The sequence below is a fragment of the Helicoverpa armigera genome, chromosome 26 (assembly GCF_030705265.1).
Source record: "Helicoverpa armigera isolate CAAS_96S chromosome 26, ASM3070526v1, whole genome shotgun sequence".
NCBI lineage: Eukaryota > Metazoa > Arthropoda > Insecta > Lepidoptera > Noctuidae > Helicoverpa > Helicoverpa armigera.
In genome coordinates, this window is record NC_087145.1 from 7726518 (window position 1) to 7741288 (window position 14771).

Consider the following 14771-nt stretch of genomic DNA (forward strand, 5'->3'; position numbering starts at 1 on the left):
TATTCTAAAGAATCATATAGTTGCAAATGTTTGAGAAACTTCTCGAGTCTCCAGAAATCTTTTGAACGACACACTACACAGTAATTAATGAAGTATTTATTTCCAGGAGTAACATAATAGAGCTGGTGTCGAACAACCCCAGCAAGATCGTGACGGAGTCCTTCGTGGGACCCAACAAGATTATGCCTTTCGATCAAGGTACAGTTTTTTACAATAAAGTAAATACGCCCATGTTCTGTGATGACAAAAAGTTTGGCGACAAGTATAAAATACACCAGCTGGATACGAGAAGCCGAAAATAGATCTTACTTGGAGATGCCTATGTCCAGCAGTGGACTGCGATAGGCTGATGATGATGATGATGATGATGATGATAAAATACACCGCTTTTTTCATAGCGGGCTGGTACTTTCAAAACTTGCTCAACAATAACTTTAGTTAAAAATTAAAATAATATTATTTTTTATTCCTATCATCGTAGTAAGACAACATGCGACTATCTTCTACATATTAAGAGAACAAAATGATTGTTTCCTTTACTTTATATGTTTGTTTGTGGCAGGCTCGGCCGCGCACTCGGGCGCTCAGCTGACGACGATACAGCAGATAGTTGTGACAGACCATCTCAAGAACCAACAGTATGCTATTGTAAGTATTCATTGAGGACAAACCTTCAGACCCTAGACGAACCACAGTGCGAGTATAAATACGGAGTGTTACCGATACATGTTGAGCTGGATGGGTTAAGTGGCTCCTTGGCATTATATTTGAATTTGGTAGTGAAACTTACAAATAATTAAAGATGAATGCAGAATGGTTGAATCATAGAGGTTTCCTCTTGTAACTTTCTACATTTTGACTATATAAAGTGTGTCGCAAAAACTATATCAAAAATAGTCACTGCAAATCGTATTTTCTTAGAATTCTATTAAAAGCATTTGTTTCGCTATCGCTATATTCTTCATAATAAATTATCTCAGTTTTACTTGTAATCCCTTACCTGCCTGCATCTTTATTTATCACCACAGAAGGGTGAGTTCCCAATGCGTGGTGACATGTCCCCCGAGTGCGTCGCGGCGCTCAACAAGATGAACTCTAGCTCTGTCAAGATCGTCGGACTGCTCACAGGTATGATACGCAAATATATTAGGTATACTCCATTTGAGTACGACCTGCTTTATTCCCGATAGAGTTTTTGAATGGTCCAGGGAAAAACATAACTTTGCTGAAAACTATACGATGTTATTTCAAAAAAGTTAAACAGGCGTTTAACACGTAAGAACGAAGGTAGATGTTTAAAAGTATGTATTCTTTTTTTTTCAATACGTGTCAAACGTTTATACAACTTTTCAAGTGAGTTTTGTAAAACATAAAACTCAAAAGTCACTTTTACATATCTATATTTTTTTAACAGATCCTACTGATTCCAATGTGAAGGAAGCGCAAAAGATCGTTCAAATCATGCACGAAGAACTACCGGTTGTAGAGAAAGGTAAGTTTAACACAGTTCTGGCTTTAACTAACACATATCTAAACAAGGAGGTATTTACTATTTAAAAAGCCATTGTGAAAACAAAAGATGGAATATGGCTTGTAATGAAAAAAAAAATAACAGTAAATATTTTTAAAATTAATATTAGGTATAAAAGAGACGGCAGAAAAACAGACAGTCGATGAGATGCAGAAGAAGATGCTGGACGACCTTCAGGACCTGAACAGCTACCTCAACAAGCTGTCAGACACCTGCAAGCCTGAATTATTGGTAAGTTATACCTACCTGCTGTAACAGTCTTCAAAGGTATTCTTGTTAAAGTTTAATCTTGAAATAACTAACTTAAGGGTTATTTTTTTGAGGCCAGGGAGAGAGGGTTAGTCGATCATATCACATCACATAAAACTATATTGTATGTGTTTTATGATATAACTAGAAATAATAGGTTACACATAGGTTAGATACACATCAGAATATCATATTAGAGACTATTTTACACGCTTTTTTTTACCCTGATCCGAGTAGAAGTGCTCTCAGGAATCAACATAGTTTGAAATAAAAACTTTTGCATTTAGGTACTAACAGCTATAATCACAACCTATTGCCGACCTTCAGTTTTAACATGATCTTACAAAAATGTGAGTAACTTCTCATGTATATGAAAGATAGGGCAAGTTTGTTTCACATCTAACCTAAAAATTTTTGTAAAACCTAGCATTCGGGCGAGGCGAAGAATGCAGCAGAGAACATCGCCGACGTGACGACCCAGATGTTCCTCTCCATCGATCCCAAGAGTAGGAGACGAAGCGAACTGCTCAGGGTAAGTGCTACAATGCTTTAGATTGTCTTGATACCAAGGCACTTTACCGCCTTGTTGGTCTAGCTGTCACAAGCGCGGCTGCTCTCGGGTCCGAATCCCAGGTTGAGCTGAAATCGCTTTGTGAGTTTTATAAACTTTCACAAAGCAGCCCGTAGTCTGGAAGTTGGTGAATGATTCACCCGTGCATCGGAGAGCACGTAAATGTCGGTCCTGCGCCTGAGCCCTCTCCGGTCGTCAGGGTCGCCTTAAATGAGAACAGCTGTCGTGTGCGATAATTCGGCTAGGAGGAAATCAGTATCATTGTTTTGACTTTAATTTTCGCTATTTAAAAGTCATAAAATTAACTACAATATCCGTGACACAGCGTTCCCGGCGCCGCATCAAGGCGGGCGAGGTGCGCGAGAACACGGTGCGGCGCGAGTCCTTCGTGGCCGCCGCCACCACCGCGCTGCATGCCGTCGACACTGCTGCAGCACTGCTCAAGGAGGTATGTGTCTTACTATACAATATGTTCATTTCATCATCATCATCATCATCTCAGCCATAGGACGTCCACTGCTGAACATAGGCCTCCCCTTTAGATCTTCACAGATACTTGTTGGAGGCGACCTGCATCCAGCGTCTTCCGGCGACCTTTATAAGGTTGTCTGTCCACCTCGTTGGTGGACGTCCTACGCTGCGCTTGCTAGTCCGTGGTCTCCACTCGAGCACTCATATGTTAATTTACCTAGGTAAAATATAGCTTGTGTTACGTGGGGGTAGCTTAGCTTCCGACCACCGAGGAAGGAAAGATGAGAAGAGATGCCAAAAAGCAGGTAGGTCAGGCCCCTTCTTATAGGTAAGGTAACAACCTAGTTCTTGTGTCAAAAAGTTTGCGTATCAAGGATTTATGATTAGGATTACGTACATACTTAAAAACTGACAAGAGACATGTTTGCATTTCATTTATTAATGGCAAAGATAACCTGGCTACACAGCCATGCGACGTTGCGGGTAAATACCTGTAACTTGTTCAATCCAGTTAAATTTTTGAGAAATGTCTAGAAAAACTGATTCATGTAGTGACTCTTCCACTCCAAGTACGACACCGATTAATCCGTCACGAGTGAACACTGGGCCTCCGGAGTCCCCAGGTGCCGTTATTGATTCCGTAGATCGGGAGCACAAAAACTGCCTTGGAGTTCTGGCAAACGGAGCCAGACACGTTTCTTCAAACACAGCTTCTCCAATCAAAGGTGTTCCGGACCCGAACTCCGATTTTCCGTAACCACCGAACAATGCTTCTTGCCCCGGTCCTCGCGACCATGCCAGCGGTATTGGGCTTGCGTGCTCATCGAACCGGATTGGCTTCTCTGTCCTCAGAAGTGCCAAGTCGTACTCCCACGGCTCGCTCGGGAGGTAGTTAGGATGCATAATAATATCACTTAGACGAACGTACGCAATAAGTCGCTGCTTACCTTTAATCCTCTGGATTATTGGTACATCTGTGACATTTGTCAAAAAACAATGTGCAGCGGTAATAATCCATCGTTTATCTATGATTGAGCCGGTACATGAATCTTTAAATTGATCTGTATGATTAGACCAAAATTTTCCTATTAACACCATGAAACCGTGTTCTTTTGGGTCGTGCCTGAAGCCTTCGTATACTAATCTCTGAATTTCAGGCGATGCGGCACCGTGTACGGTTATTACTGATAAACACAAACAAATGATATAGGAATACATGACGAGTTTTTGCTATATAACTCGTCTTTAACTAATACTGTAATGAACCTAGTTCCGCTTTTTATACTTGATAGCTGAATTCCGCATTTAAGGAAGTATGTAGTGACAGCTAAATTATTTAAGTCATAAAACTAAATATTTGGACTTTTAGAATACATACATAGGTACTGTATATTAGTGATGCACGCTTTTTAGGGAACCGTATCCAAAAGGTAAAACGCGACCCTATTAGGTATTAAGATTCTGCAGTCCATCTGCCATCAGGCTGTACCTATCTCATGAAACAAAATGGTTGGTGAAATAAAAACTAGAATAAACTAAGTATTTTAGACAGCTCCCAGACAAGCGTGATTTATTTTGAAAGTTTTTAGAAAATGATACGGGAACCTTCATGCGCGCGACTCGCACATAGCCGGTTTTTTACTACATGTTTATGTACAGTTCTTAAAATATTTACAAATTACATTATTTTGTTGCTGTGGTAAATTATCCAAATAATCGTCGCGATAAAATATTCTTCGTTTTAAACTAGCTGAGGTATGTCTCAAACACTACCTTATTGCTGCACGTGTATATGGGCGCGAAAGTAATATTTTTATTTAAATTGTAATTATTTTGTATCAACTACCGATATTTATTGTCATTTCCGTTTTTTATATTGGTATTTGTTTTGACAGCTTTGTTAAATTTAGTATTTATTTTATTTTGAAATTCCGGTTGATTTAAATTTATTAAGTTTTTGTTTTGAACTTCAGTTTAATTATTTTGTAAATCTTTCTTTTGACTACAACTGTATTTCCGTTTGTGATATTACAAGTATTTCCGGCTGTAATTAATAATTCAATATTAGTATGTCTGTAGATTTAAAATTGTGTTTCCGTTTATATTTTATATCTGAATAAGTCTTGATTTCAACCATGTTTCCGTTAGTATTATTTTAATTTAATAGTAGGATTTTATTTAGACTCTTGTGTTTCTTTCGTATTTCCGTTTTTGTATTAAATTCATAATATTAGAGCTTATTTTGATTCGCTAGCGTTTCTGATTGGTTGATTGTATTTTAATACTTTTTAACATACCCGCTCTTTTTTGATTGTCAAAAATCGGTATAAAAAGGCCGCAATGTGGCCATTAGGATTCTTTCTTTTTCGCTCAGCAGTGAATAAACAACTTAAGTCAGAGTAAGTCCCTTTTATTATAATATTTGTTCCCCTATTTAAGTGTTGGTGTGTGTTTAACTTTGTGGATATAATGTGTGATCGTGGTAACGACGGCGATGACGCGCCGACATGTACATTATTATTTTATTGAATATTTTTAGCACGTGACCAAGTTAAAAGTGGTATAGGTAACGCCTGATTCCAAAATTACATAATCTTATTTTTTGTCATGTTTTACTAATCAGGATTACACTGGAGCTCAAATAGACGAGGCTCAGCGGCACAAGCTGGAGCGTGCTCTGGAAGACAGGATGGGCAAGCTGAACGCCGCCATCGCACTCTACCTCACCGCGCACTCGGGTAACTTAAAACTCAAGTATTCTAGAGGTAGTTTGACATCTAGTGGGATTTGGTTTTACAAAACAGTTGCTGTGGGTCTGTTACGTAAAGGGCTCTAGAAGCAACAGAAGTGGAGGGTTATTTCAGTTCAAGTCTGACACTTCCTCATGCTGCAACACATGCCGTCCTTTAATAATGTTTCATAAAAAAGGATAAATATATTGTTAGAAGAAAATAAAAGTGAGCTCGGCTCGTCTAATTAGGATTAGGGAGATATCAGTGGTACATAATGTAAACTGCATAACCATTGAACTAATTTACTTTATTCTAATGTGGAAAATCAACATCGTTGAAGGAAGACAGAAATCATTAGGTGTAAAATATGTAATTTAATTTGAAAATGTATTTCAGACCCTGAGAACATTGACTACGCTGCCGCTATCAACTCAATGAATGCTATCAACGAGCTGATGCCTAAGTTGGCGAGAGGTAAGTTTCATATAACTAAAACCTCTAAAATGTAGATATCTCTAAAATTCGTATATTTTAGAGATATCTATGTCATCAAAATGATATAAAAGCGTAGTGGAAGCCATGCAATGTGGGACGTTACTGGTCCCAAAAAAACAAGTAGCATATTTTCTTCTTCAAGGTTCAGGTTGCATTCGACAGCGACTACTGCTGTTTTTTTGGCTTGTTTCCCGGCTGTCATTGAACATCCTTGGCAGTCGTTACGGGTAGTCAGAAGCCAGTAGGTCTGACACCAGTGTAACCAAAGGGTATCGGGTTGCCTGGGTAACTGGGTTGAGGAGGTCAGATAGACAGTCGCTTCTTGTAAAGCACTGGTACTCAGCTGAATCCGGTTAGACTGGAAGCCGACCCCAACATGATTGGGAAAAGGCTCGGAGGAGGATGATGAGGATCTCTGACTGCACTAAAAGACTCATCATTTTCCAAAACTAAAACCCCGTTCAATTGTCAGACGCTCAGATGCTGGCCAGCACCAAAGACCCAGCAGCTTCCAAGGAGTTGTTGGACGAGATGCAGGCACTCTTCGACGCCACCAAGAAGGTCTGCGGCATGACTGGCACTGGGGATCATGAGGTCAGTACTTATAGAATCTTTGTAATCTAGCAGAGAAAAAAAACCCGCATCTATATTGAATGTAGCACAGGATTTGCTAAAAATCTACACTGGTGATTTTCAACCGACTTCCTAAAAATGGAAGTAAGGAAGTTATTAGTCATTTGTGTATTTTTTTAACACTATATTTTGTCATATTCATATGCTGCTATTTACTTAGGCACATTACTCGTGGCAAAGTGAGGTGATCATAAATATTACAGACAATGTAAACTGTTTATGCCCAAGCTGATATTGCCAAAACTGCTTTCAGAAAATCCAAGAAGCGTCGAACACGTATGCTGATGTAGCCGGCAAACTCATCTTTACGTTCGCGCGAGGAACCAACTCTGATAGGGAGAAAGAGGTAAGGTGTTTATAAAATATCTCCTCTCTGCACCGCTCGTCTCCACTTCTGGCTTCTGGTTTAACCTTTATTTTCTTATATTCCAGATTATCCAGCTAGCCAAGGAAGCCGGCGCCAAGACCTCGAAGCTGCTGGTATCAGCCAACGAGCTGACCTGCCAGGAGCAGTCGGACGCCACCTCCGCAGTGGACCGCGCTGGTGTTCGCACTGCCGCCGCCGCCAGGGACCTGCTGGCGTGTGCTCAGGTGATGTACTGGAACTGCTCCTGCAGACTGCTGGTGTCACAACGAGCTGACCTACCAGGAGCAGTCGGACGCGGAACTGCTCCTAGCAGTACCTTTAGACTACTGCTATCACGAGCTTTGAAACGAAAGCGAGCATGTAAAAATTCGTACATACTTATAACTTGACCACATCCACAGGACATTGGCAGAATCACTGCCAAAGTTTTTTTTTTTCAGTCTCATGACAAATGCAGTATGTATATATGTTATGTCTCATTATATAATTATTATGTATTGTTTTGCACATAATATCAAAAAAAGATTTGCACCAACGACTATTATTTCTCCACCACCTAATGGTAGACTGGTAGCAAAGGTCCGCCGTTGTACAAAATTTGCATACAGTATTATAAATCAAATATTCTGCAAGACATCAACTGGAATCATTCCTTAACCTTCAAAATTTCCACCTGCAGTTAACAGCCCCAGCAATCCACGAGCCTCACTGCCAGAGTGCATTAACTGCCGCAGCCGAGGGTCTGAGCTCCAGCCTGCACAGCATGGAGACAGCATGGAAGCCGCTACTCGAAGACCCTACTAGGCAGCACATGAGTGAAACTCTGCATCATCAGGCCATGGATGTTAACCAGGCCTTGGAGAGGCTTAGAGATGCTTATAGCAATGTTGAAGGTGAGATTCAAGGAGTTTTGCCAAGGTTCATAAGCCTTAGCCAGGCCTGGAAAGCTTTGGAAAATATAGTGACACAAAAAAATATAATTTTATACCTATTTGAATTTCCCCAGTTGAAGCACATATAATTCGTCTTCCGGACCCTTTCCCAACTATTTTGTGGTCGGCTTCCAGTCTAACCGGATGTAGCTGAGTACCAGTGCTTTACAAGAAGCGATTGCCTATCTGACCTCCTCAACTTAGTTACCCAGGCAACCCAATACCCCTTGGATAGACTAAAACAATTAACTGCTAAAAATACTACATTTAACTTAATGTTTGGATTACAGGTGCTTCTGAAGATTTGCTACCGCCACAAGAGAGAAAGCGCCTTCAGTTCATCGCTACCATGGCTGGAGCCAAGAGTAAACTGGAAAGAGTGGAAGATGGATGGGATAAGGTAATTATTTTAATTGTATTAGTTGTAGATGTTCGTAAATAGTTATATCGTCCGGGTTTTATTGGCATGTATGCTGTATATTGTATGAGCAGATACTTGAGACCTTAATAAAAGAGTAACTATGAATTAAAAAATAAATATGGAGATTGTATTAAAACAGTATAGGTAGTATGATTGTTCAAACAGAATATAAGAGTATATTTTAATTAACAATTGTATCTGGATATAGGTACACGTATCAGATAAGATGTTTAAGCAAATGAAGAGGAATAATGTCATTTATAGAATAATTATTTCTAAAAGTTAAAAGACAAAGATAATACTAAAAGCAAAACTCGTAAACAAAGGCAAGTATGCTGGCTACAAGAAAAAGCCAAAAAAGTTATTTTAATTCCACAAGGCCCCGGCGAGATTCGAACTCGCGATCTCCTGTTTACTAGACAGGCGCTTTAACCAACTAAGCCACGGCGCCGATGATGACACGCGCGAAATTGTCGATTATTTTACCTGTGTTAACTTATCAATACAATGATAATAATGTATTTGTTTGTATTGTAGATATGTATGGGCAATTATTTATCAGTAGGTGATAAATTATATGCAAAAATAACTCCTGCATTTTATACTGCAATCGCCTTGATTGTTATTATGATTTAAATATTTGCGATTAGAAAATAAATTGTTGGGAAAAATATAGAAATGTATTTACATAATTAGTTTGAAAAGGCAATTATGTAAGGAATTAATTTATGTTGCCCTTGAACGGTATAATTCATGTACCTACAGCTAAACAAATAACATTGATTCATCGGTATCAATACGTTGGCATCAATAACTACCTATTTATGCTAATTTGCCTTATTATAGGTTCTTGATTATGACGTAGCAATTATATTACGTATCATTCAAGTGTCTTAATTCCCACGCCTGAATTAATTTGTATGCTTTGCTATACCTACTTTAGTCACCAAACTAGTACTTTTGTCTTAGGTGACTTTATAATTATATTTGTCGCACATCAGTTATTTATAGATTCCTTTACAAATGTTTGTGTATTACCTGCAGTTTATAATTTGCAACACACTTCATTGCAACTCATTGTTCAGCCGTCATATTAGTCGCCAATAAAGATAAGTATATCATCATCAGTCTGTAAACTCCCACATATTGTACATATGTCATACAGTCAGCAAGCATCACTCCTTCTGAACACGAGAAGCAAGAAGCGGAGCGGCGGCTGGCACACAGCATGGCGCAGCTCAACGCCGCCGTCGCAGCACTCGCTGCCGCCACCGCTGGTAAATATACTTAAAGATTTTTAATTTGCATTTGTTTTGCTGATTTGAATAAAACTACTTTTACAGATTTTATCGCGGCTATATTACCTACTTAATATTATTTAATCACGACGTTTCGGATCCTTTACAGCATCCATGGTCTCGGGCAGACTGAGGTGTTGGTCATCTTGATATTTTTGTAACAAACAAATACCCTACCTACATTTTGTTGATTATTCATGGGTCAATGGGTTAAAGAATAAAAAATGCATAAGTAAACAGACGTAGGTATGTACGGGAGTACTCGGCACAAAAGTTGCAGTTTTGAGGATATTTAAGAAATGTTTGCACGTAGATCAAAAGAGGCGATTGTGTACGTCACTCTGGTGGAATCTCGCCTTCATATCACTCCTTGATATAAAATCGAATTAAAAAAACTGTTGACGTTTTTTAAGTACCTAATGCTAAGTTTTACAGTATATGTTTTAGGGATTACCTATTTTACATAGTAAAGGATGCAGCAGCATTCAGCATTGGATATTATACCGAGGTATATACCACTTCATTTTGGCATAATTGAGATTGTATTCACAGATCGTGAGAACCCTGACTACGCCACCGCTGAGCTAGCTATGTCTACCATTTCCGAGCTGATGCCGCAAATTGTTAAAGGTAACAAATTACTTTTTTGTTCTGGGCAAAGGCCTCCCCATTTTGTCTCCATACCTCTCAATCTTTTCAGTGTTCCACCAATCAGATTTGTAGGCGTCCAAACAAATAACAAAATATGTATTATGGCCCTTTTTCACCTACAACATAAACGGCCGTTTTATAAAAAAAATACTGGTTACTTTGCAAATGAATGTGTAATTCTTTAGTTTTAAGAAAACTGAAGTTTAAGACTTGGATCTCAAGTACGACAAATAATCATGAAATGTTAAACAAATCAGAGTAAGAGTAACCTTAGACAAATTAATCTTAGTTAATTACCAAAAAATAATCTTCAATATGACATATATGTTTTTGTCAAATATAAACAGACTCGGAGGTAGTAAGCAGCGACAAAGACGAGGCGACTCGCGCCGCCATGCGCAAGCACATACACGCGCTGTGTGACGCCACGCGTGAGATGTGTGACGGCGATGGATATCCACATGTTAGTATTTATATTATTTACTTACTGTTTTTCTTATGTATGTTAGTTGATCAGCTTTCCAATAGCTACGCGACGCAAGAAATGGTGGTATTTTATGTGTGTCTGTCTGTGGCAAAGTAGGTCTTAAGCGATCGATTTGGATGCAGGTTTTTAGGGAAATAGTGCTAACTTTATTTAAGGTAAAAGATTTTGATGTGTTTTACATAGGTAAACAACTGAATTCTCTTTCTAACTGAATTCTCATTCTATCCCCAATATTCTTTTTTTTTTTTAAAGAAGACATGGAATTTTTTGCGTCGGTATCAATAAAATGCTGCGAAAGAATGTTCTTGTTTTAAGCTCAAGTTTTTTTTAAATGTTCTTAACTTATTTTTGTTTAGATTACTTTAAATCATCTCTAAGGTTTATGTCAACAATTATGTAGGCACCTGACTTAATCACACAATTCTCTTGGAACGTGTTTTTAATATTAACAGGGTGAGAGCGAGGCTACGTCTAAGTTTGCCGCAGCCACCGGCAAACTGGTGTTCCTCATCAGTCCCGTCGCTGATAAGGGCAAGCAAAAACATGTGAGTATACTATGCATATACGTTCATTAGGCATACGTTATTAATTCTTTTATTTCGTGTAGCTAATGCAGGTTTTCTACCTTTTTAAATTCTCTTTTCCTACTAAAGATTCTGGGCGTTTTTTCTGGTACTCGCTTGCATTCTACTTTTGTTAAAAGTTCGGTTATCTGTCCGCCTTCTGTGGTCTATTTATTAAAGCTTTTGAAAAAATATCAAGCTGAAAAACTGCTTTTGTACTCAGGTGCTGCAACTATCAAGTACAGCTCAGCAGCAAGCATCGCAGCTGACACAGCAAGCTCGGCAGTTGGTGCCTCACGAGCACCCCGCGGCGGCCGAGCTGTGCCAGCGAGCCGACCGCGCCGACGATGCCGCGCGAGCACTGCATGCTGTCGCACAGGTATATACAGCGAGGCAGCAAGCGTCGCAGCTGACGCAGCAAGCTCGGCAGCTGGTGCCTCACGAACACCCCGCGGCGGCCGAGCTGTGCCAGCGAGCCGACCGCGCCGACGATGCCGCGCGAGCACTGCATGCTGTCGCACAGGTATATACAGCGAGGCAGCAAGCGTCGCAGCTGACGCAGCAAGCTCGGCAGCTGGTGCCTCACGAACACCCCGCGGCGGCCGAGCTGTGCCAGCGAGCCGACCGCGCCGACGATGCCGCGCGAGCACTGCATGCTGTCGCACAGGTATATACAGCGAGGCAGCAAGCGTCGCAGCTGACGCAGCAAGCTCGGCAGCTGGTGCCTCACGAACACCCCGCGGCGGCCGAGCTGTGCCAGCGAGCCGACCGCGCCGACGATGCCGCGCGAGCACTGCATGCTGTCGCACAGGTATATACAGCGAGGCAGCAAGCGTCGCAGCTGACGCAGCAAGCTCGGCAGCTGGTGCCTCACGAACACCCCGCGGCGGCCGAGCTGTGCCAGCGAGCCGACCGCGCCGACGATGCCGCGCGAGCACTGCATGCTGTCGCACAGGTATATACAGCGAGGCAGCAAGCGTCGCAGCTGACGCAGCAAGCTCGGCAGCTGGTGCCTCACGAACACCCCGCGGCGGCCGAGCTGTGCCAGCGAGCCGACCGCGCCGACGATGCCGCGCGAGCACTGCATGCTGTCGCACAGGTATATACAGCGAGGCAGCAAGCGTCGCAGCTGACGCAGCAAGCTCGGCAGCTGGTGCCTCACGAACACCCCGCGGCGGCCGAGCTGTGCCAGCGAGCCGACCGCGCCGACGATGCCGCGCGAGCACTGCATGCTGTCGGACAGGTATATACAGCGAGGTAGCTGGTGCCAGATAAAGAAGTCATTTATTCAAAGTAGGCACTTTTTGAAAGCCACAAAAGACAGCTCAAAAAACCTTTACACATAATTTGTTACTGCAACTTTAAAACAATATTTCTGCTAATTCTGATGCTACTTTTTTGCCACCCAGGTGACAAGCCAGAGCATAGACTCTCCTCGCTGCCAAGACACACTCCACTCCTCTGTGTCAAGTCTACACGACACCGCGACACACCCCGTGTCCTATGTTGTGTCAATGAACATATTCTTTGTCCTCCTATCTTTCTTTATATACCAGAACACCCAACATAACTTATTAAATTTCTCCCTTTTTTCCTACTTAGGTGACAAGTGCCAGCATAGACTCCCCTCGCTGCCAAGACACTCTCAACTCCGCCGTCTCCCGTCTACACGACAGCTCGACACACCTCGTGTCCACCTGCAGAGACACGTCAGCTGACTGTAGTGGTGTTGAAGACACGCAGCAACAGCTTGAGGATAGCTTGCAGCAGTTGGCGTACATCTGCAACATGGGACCTGCAGGTAGCGTAGTATTAAATAAGAAAATCAATATAGTTGTTATAGTAGCCCACAAAACGATTTCAGATTATCAGAAATTCACTTAAATTAGAGACCGCGAAAAATAAACTCAAACTCAAAATTATTTCATTGTTATATAGTATATAGAAACTAAATATAAGGTATATAACAATGAAATAATTTACCCAAGTCCGCGGATTAGATAGACGCTAGCTATAATATAAAATACGTATAATATAGTCCCGTAAACGATTTCAGACTATTTTCAGGCTAACTCAATATCAAACACAATATGTTGTTCGCGATAGTTAAAGATTTTATTTTATTTTATTAATTTTAAGAAAACTTACAGCTACATATATCGTTTAGTTATAGAATAATAATGTGGAAGAAGGCCAATTACAAAACGACGAATAGTTTCAGTGTACATACCAAATTACAAAATTCTGCATACAGCTAAAATACAAACAGAACAAAAAACCCTTCATAGGTATATGAGATTATAATGAGCTTCTATTCATAAGTCGATAATTTGCAAACACAACTTATCCACGAATAACCTGACCCTAAGATACATTTGCAGACACGACGACTAGTGAGGGTTCTGAAGAGAAGGAGAAGCGTCGTCTGCAGTTCATCAACAGCATGCCTGCCGCCAAACGACGCCTGGACGCCGCTGCGCAACAACTTACTAAGGTAATAGATACAATGTTACAAGTTTTCATCTCATAACTTTGCAGCTCCAACTTTGTTTGTCAAAATACTACTATATAAAAATATGCGACATTCTTTTTAATGTTAAAGGATACTTAAATAATATCGATGAAAGCCAACTTTTGATTCTTTCTCAGTTCTATTACTTAAACATGGCTTGACACACTACAGTGATTTATTTATTTTATTTATACAGCAGTGATTCTAGATAATATCAATAAAAGCCCATTACTTGATGTTTTACTCAACATATTCCTCCTACAGCCCATGCTATGTCAGATGATGACACAGGAGTACGCAGTGCAGCTAGAAGACCAGCTGGCTGACAAGCTGGCGCAGCTCAACGCGGCAGTCGCTGCACTCGTCGCTGCTACTGCAGGTCAGTGTGTTCCCTTCTACAGCCCATGCTGTGTCAGATGATGACACAAGAGTACGCAGTGCAGCTAGAAGACCAGCTGGCTGACAAGCTGGCGCAGCTCAACGCGGCAGTCGCTGCACTCGTCGCTGCTACTGCAGGTCAGTGTGTTCCCTTCTACAGTCCATGCTGTGTCAGATGATGACACAAGAGTACGCAGTGCAGCTAGAAGACCAGCTGGCTGACAAGCTGGCGCAGCTCAACGCGGCAGTCGCTGCACTCGTCGCTGCTACTGCAGGTCAGTGTGTTCCCTTCTACAGTCCATGCTGTGTCAGATGATGACACAAGAGTACGCAGTGCAGCTAGAAGACCAGCTGGCTGACAAGCTGGCGCAGCTCAACGCGGCAGTCGCTGCACTCGTCGCTGCTACTGCAGGTCAGTGTGTTCCCTTCTACAGTCCATGCTGTGTCAGATGATGACACAAGAGTACGCAGTGCAGCTAG

General features: G+C 41.3%; 1 protein-coding gene and 1 non-coding gene across 2 annotated transcripts in view; one reads left to right on the plus strand and one right to left on the minus strand.

Annotated features, from left to right (window-relative positions):
• LOC110381507 (talin-2) overlaps window positions 1-14426 on the plus strand; it is a 28503-nt gene extending 14077 nt beyond the window's left edge. Inside the window, exons 11-32 of the mRNA XM_064041885.1 lie at window positions 107-198; window positions 563-648; window positions 1029-1128; window positions 1415-1492; window positions 1641-1762; window positions 2208-2312; window positions 2677-2799; window positions 5446-5560; window positions 5951-6028; window positions 6522-6643; window positions 6936-7028; window positions 7115-7273; window positions 7729-7942; window positions 8272-8381; window positions 9568-9679; window positions 10253-10330; window positions 10699-10814; window positions 11291-11383; window positions 11625-12500; window positions 13004-13202; window positions 13783-13895; window positions 14178-14426. Coding sequence (XP_063897955.1) covers window positions 107-198; window positions 563-648; window positions 1029-1128; window positions 1415-1492; window positions 1641-1762; window positions 2208-2312; window positions 2677-2799; window positions 5446-5560; window positions 5951-6028; window positions 6522-6643; window positions 6936-7028; window positions 7115-7273; window positions 7729-7942; window positions 8272-8381; window positions 9568-9679; window positions 10253-10330; window positions 10699-10814; window positions 11291-11383; window positions 11625-12500; window positions 13004-13202; window positions 13783-13895; window positions 14178-14333 — 3340 coding nt within the window. The 3' untranslated portion in view covers window positions 14334-14426. The remainder of the gene's footprint in view (window positions 1-106; window positions 199-562; window positions 649-1028; window positions 1129-1414; window positions 1493-1640; window positions 1763-2207; window positions 2313-2676; window positions 2800-5445; window positions 5561-5950; window positions 6029-6521; window positions 6644-6935; window positions 7029-7114; window positions 7274-7728; window positions 7943-8271; window positions 8382-9567; window positions 9680-10252; window positions 10331-10698; window positions 10815-11290; window positions 11384-11624; window positions 12501-13003; window positions 13203-13782; window positions 13896-14177) is intronic.
• On the minus strand, window positions 8780-8853 carry Trnat-agu (transfer RNA threonine (anticodon AGU)). The gene has a single exon. It is a non-coding gene; the product is annotated as a tRNA-Thr (tRNA).
• Window positions 14427-14771: the final 345 nt, after the last annotated feature.